General features: G+C 34.0%; 1 protein-coding gene and 1 pseudogene across 1 annotated transcript; both read right to left on the bottom strand.

Moving 5' to 3' along the window:
- Positions 1 to 414: 414 nt before the first annotated feature.
- On the bottom strand, positions 415 to 2,819 carry LOC18014219 (putative F-box protein At1g67390). Its single transcript, XM_024154002.1, has 4 exons — positions 2,568 to 2,819; positions 1,164 to 1,793; positions 869 to 1,042; positions 415 to 723 (listed from the first exon to the last, which is right to left on the bottom strand). Exons 1-4 carry the CDS (start codon positions 2,817 to 2,819, stop codon positions 415 to 417), a joined length of 1,365 nt encoding a protein of 454 aa, XP_024009770.1.
- A 1,429-nt stretch (positions 2,820 to 4,248) lies between these two features.
- Positions 4,249 to 5,149, bottom strand: part of LOC18014220 — a 2,311-nt pseudogene continuing 1,410 nt past the window's right edge.

Here is a 5,149-nt window from a genome sequence, read left to right as displayed (position 1 = left end):
CAGATGCTGGACGCAGCGAGCAAGTGATCGATTGATGCATACGAGATCAGAGGAACCGATCGAAGTTTCTGCAAAAGCCAAAAAGCTCAGCGATTGGAGTGAAAAAAAGCTCCTAAGCTTGAACTCAACAGCTTCCTGCAGGGCTATGGTACGCATTCCTGGGACCTAATTTTACTTATCCTGTTATTGTCAATGTTTCCTTAAACAATGCAGAGCTCACCTTACTGCTAAGCAAGTTGCGCAGGTTTCGCAGATAATATAAAATTGATACAAATTAGACCCCAAACGGCTCAAACTTAAAAACAAATACCAAAAGAAATTCTTAAAACAACATATAAAATTTCCAAATTCTTTAAATAAAAAAAAGGGTTTTCTCTTTTCTATTACGAAAGGCTGGATTCAAACCAAATTTTATTAGGCCATTATGATATCGAGCTCACTGTGACCTTTTGGAAGTTCCTTTAGGTTGGCCATTGCACCCTCTATCTCCAACTTCTTACTTGAAAAAGACGACGATGGTTTGATTAACATAGTCTTGATTACCATCCCTTGCGTTATCAACCACGAGGCAAACGCAATCTCTTGTTTTGAACCGCTAAAATCAGACAGCCATACAGTATATGCAGTGAAGTTAACGTCAGAAAACGGTTTGTTCACTTCCCAAAACTGCTTCTTTGTTCTTCCAATAGAAGTTTCAACTTCTGCACTCGGAGCATTGCATTTCTATGGGAAAAAGTCATGTATCGGAAATTTAGATAACTAGGTGTGTATTGCTTACAAGCAAACGTTATGAAAAACAGAAACATGGCTAATTCTATTTCTATATACTACCCACATAATTATTATTCAAAACATGATATGAACGGACCTTGAATAAGACCTCAAGTTCTTCCATTTCTCCACGCCATGCAGCTAAGACTTCATGCAGCATCTCAACTTGTTTTGTATTTGCCAAGTCTACACTTACCGACATCGATGAAAACTCACTCAAAAATTCCTGGGACCTGCTCATCATGAATTCATGTCCAATGCTCTTTTTCTCCTAAGATTCATAAATAATAAATATTTCAAGGATATAACGTTAAGTATAGATCAGCATCGTTTCCTTCTCTATCAAAATACAATGGCATGCAAAAGAAATTAATATATATATACAGATATACCTGATCTGGGCATGATATACTATAACTGGTGTGAGCATATATTTTTCCTGTAGTCCAATAGTTTCTATGAAACTGGAGTCTAGGATGCTCAAAGACAACGTTCTCTCTCTCACACCAGAGAGATCCAATGCTGAGGATGTCCACATTTGGTGTGGACACTTCAACGCCATCAATTTTATAACAGGATAGATACAAGAACTTTAAGTTGCGGTTCTCAATTTTCAGAAGACCTCTTCCTTTGTCGCAATTGATAATTACTACAAGCACTTCGAGAGAAGGGCAAGACATGAGAACTGCGTTAAGGACTCCAGCCTCAGCCAAAATGCCAGTGAGTTCTAGATTCATTAGATTCCCGCAGTTATTGAAAGCATGTGAAGTTTTTATATGATACCGACCTAAGTGTAGTGATTTCAGGTATGGATGGGAAAATGAATTTGGAGGCAAGTCGAGTGTGACGGGTTTTGTGTTTGGTCTAAAAGGGCACAGATAGTTTATAAGTGTGAGATGCTTGATGTGTTTCACATGAATCAATGATCTAATCCAAGCATCGACCATCCTGTTTTTACATTGGTATGAGTAATAATAGATTGTGCATCTTTCCAAATGGCCGCCACGGTGATCGTTTATAACCTAAAAGGCCAAAAAAGGATTTAGGACAAGTATGTTTTTAGGTGGTAAAAACAAAACAAACACAAAGAAACCAAGTTATTATGGTGGAAAAAAAAACGTTGTACACTTAGAGAAATGAAAATGGTGGATTTAATATATTTCTCTAAAACATATTACGATTTGAAGTGAACGATAGTGGAAAATAGTGCAACTAATTTCGCAAAAACAAAAAAAAAGTTTATTTCTCTACTAATTTCAAGAGAGAAGAATGAACAAAATTATGCTTCTATCACCCCTATTTCACTTCTCTCTAATCCATTTATTTTTACGCCACAAATTCCTGTAATGATGACCATTTATGATATATGGCATATTAATGTCGGATTTCACAAAATCTGGTTTCATTTATAATGGTTGTCATAAAATTCCATACTAAGTATACATCTCTCAGAATTAGGATCAGCATTTCATTTCCAACGGAAAGAATTCACTGATCATCAAATCATAGAAAATTTGAAAATCTGATTGTTTCGCCTTTAAGACTTATAATTTTTATTTTCGTAACAGAGATTCAACATAAACCCAATAAAATACAGTATAATAACAACACAAAACATGTTTTCTCAAATAAATAGGAGTCTCCCTTTTTTCTTAAGTCATGTAATTTGATCGCAAACCAGGTTGACTTAGGGTTGTGTACTATAAGAACAACCTAAGTTTATAGGCCAGATCTATATGTGTAATTTCTTTATCCAAAAATCCATAAGAAAAAACTACTGAGAAAAAGAAATGGACCTTGGTCATCGATCTAGCGGCATCATTATCAGTAACATGGGGCAAAAGAGTTCTGAATTTGGCCAACTTTCGTAGGTCCAAGAAGAGATGTGGCATCTCCTTCCACAAATCCACCCATCGACATGATAGAACACTTGTCCTCACAGCTTCTTGGATGGACAGTTTTGATAAGATCTTATGCAATACCTCGTCTGGGAGTCTGCTGATTTGATCATTGGCATTGATCGCATCAACACTACTTTGTCTCTTCATGGATCGCTAAAGAAGGAGAGACGGAGTATTTTGTGAAGAACAGATACACACAAAAAAGAGATTTGTATTTTTGACTTAGGGTTCTTCACTTGTTAAACGAGATGAGGATGGATATTTATATATGCGTGATGTAGGTAATTACGAGGAGACAAGAAAGATTAATTAGAAACAAATAAAATATTTGGGGTTGTTGTCTGAAAATAAAATCCTAGTTGATTTCCATTTGGTCAACTAAAATTATTTTCCTCTAACACCCCAATGGAAACAAAATAAAATATAAAAGATTGTTTTCCCTCTTGGCATGTATTTACCAAATAAATTTTCTTTTCTCTACAAAAAAAAGAGGTGAAAAATAAAAACTAATATTGCAAATAATTCTTTAATTGCATAAGAAATAAAAAAATGTATGCTGTCTTGAATACATTTTATGAAAATAAAAATATCGGAAGATGACAAACATTTTAGTACAACAATATTTAAAAAAAAAACTAAATACTTATACTTATACCTCCGAAACTGTTTAGGTATTAAATTTACAAATAAATTTAGTGAGAAATGTAACTTCTGAATAGTTGCAGCGAATTATCAAATACATTATTCTTAGATATATGAACAAAAATATCTACATCTCCTTCTCATACATGCATCAAGGAGATTTTTGCTTTAATTAGAGAATGATATATTAAACACGTATATATAGAATATATAGATTTTAATATATATATATATATATATCTATAAATTGAATTATTTTAGAGTCAATATGATCCTCTAATTAGGAAAATGGCAGATTGTATAACTTGGTACAGGTCCATGCATGCCTTTTCCCATAGGCTACATTTTCAGTAACATTGGTTGAGTTGGTAAAGGGTTTCAGTTCTCTGGTTAAGGGTCTGTTCGAGATTTTGTGTTCATGAATTCAAATCTTGTAATAGTAATTTTAGCTTTCAAATCATGATTTAACTCTTTATAACTCCATTACTTACGAAAGCAATCCTAAGTAACTTAGTGTGTTTGTCCTCCTTTAGTTTTAAATTTAGTGACTCAATTTTGCATTTTTATGTTTGTTCTACCATTTTGTTTTTCTTTTGAGAGGTGTTTTACGCTTCAATATGTTTTACAATGACTAATTCATTTTAGCACAATTAAAATGTTCAATATCTTTCTTTTTATTCTATGCCAAACTATCACGGTATTACCTAGTTTTTTAAAGCTCTAGATTTCATAATCCCTTTTGTAAAAAGCATTGACCAAGACAAGAACTTGGCAATGCGATAATATTTCAACAAGACATGCAGATAATATGAAAACTGATAAAAATTAGATCCCAAACGTCTTAAACATAAAAAAAAAGGAATACCAAAGGCGGTTCTTGAAACAACATATATAACAGGTTTTCTCTTTTTATTATGATTGGCTGGATTCAACATCATACCATTACGATATCGAGCTCTATGTGGCCTTTTGGAAGTTCGTTTAGGTTGGCCACTGCCCCCTCTATCTCCAACTTGTCACTTGGAGAAAACGACGATGGTTTGATTAGCATAGTCTTGCCTACCATCCCTTGTGTTATCAAACGCGAGGCTAACGTAAACTCTTCTTTTGAACCGCTAAAGTTAGACAGCCTTACAGTATATGCACTGAAGTTAGCATGAGAAAACGGTTTTGTCTCTTCCCAAAACTGCTTCTGTGTTCTTGCAATAGAAGTCTCAACTTTCCTCGGAGAATTGCTTTTCTATATATGCAAAAGAAAATGGAAAAAAAGTCAATGTATCGGACATCTAGATAACTATAGGTATGTATATATAGCTTAAACGTTATGAAAAACACGAACATGGACTATTATGTATATCCATCCAATTATTATTCAAAACATGAAATATGAAATGAACGTACCTTGAATAAGATCTCAAGTTCTTCCATTTCTCTAGGACATGCAGCTAAGATTTCATGTAGCATCTCAACTTCTTTTGTATTTGCCAAGTCTACACTTACTGACATCGATGCAAATTCACTCAAAAAGTCACGTGATCTCCTCATCAAGAATTCATGTCCAATGCTTTTTTTCTCCTTATATTCATAATTAATGTGTCAAAGATGTCAAATTAAGTATAGATTAGCTAAATACAATTGAATGCAAAGAAATAAATACCTGATCGGGGCATGATATACTATAGCTGGTGTGAGCATATAATGTAGTCCAATAGTTTCTGTAAAACTGTAGTCTTGGACTCGCAATGACGACCTTCTCTTTCTCACACAAGAGATTTCCGATGGTGAGGATGTCAAGATTTGGTGAAGACACTTCAATGGCATCAATATTATAACAG

Source organism: Eutrema salsugineum, unplaced genomic scaffold (assembly GCF_000478725.1).
Source record: "Eutrema salsugineum unplaced genomic scaffold, Eutsalg1_0 scaffold_322, whole genome shotgun sequence".
Classification (NCBI taxonomy): domain Eukaryota; kingdom Viridiplantae; phylum Streptophyta; class Magnoliopsida; order Brassicales; family Brassicaceae; genus Eutrema; species Eutrema salsugineum.
The sequence above is the reverse complement of the archived record's forward strand: the minus strand, read 5'-3'. Positions and strand labels throughout refer to the sequence as shown.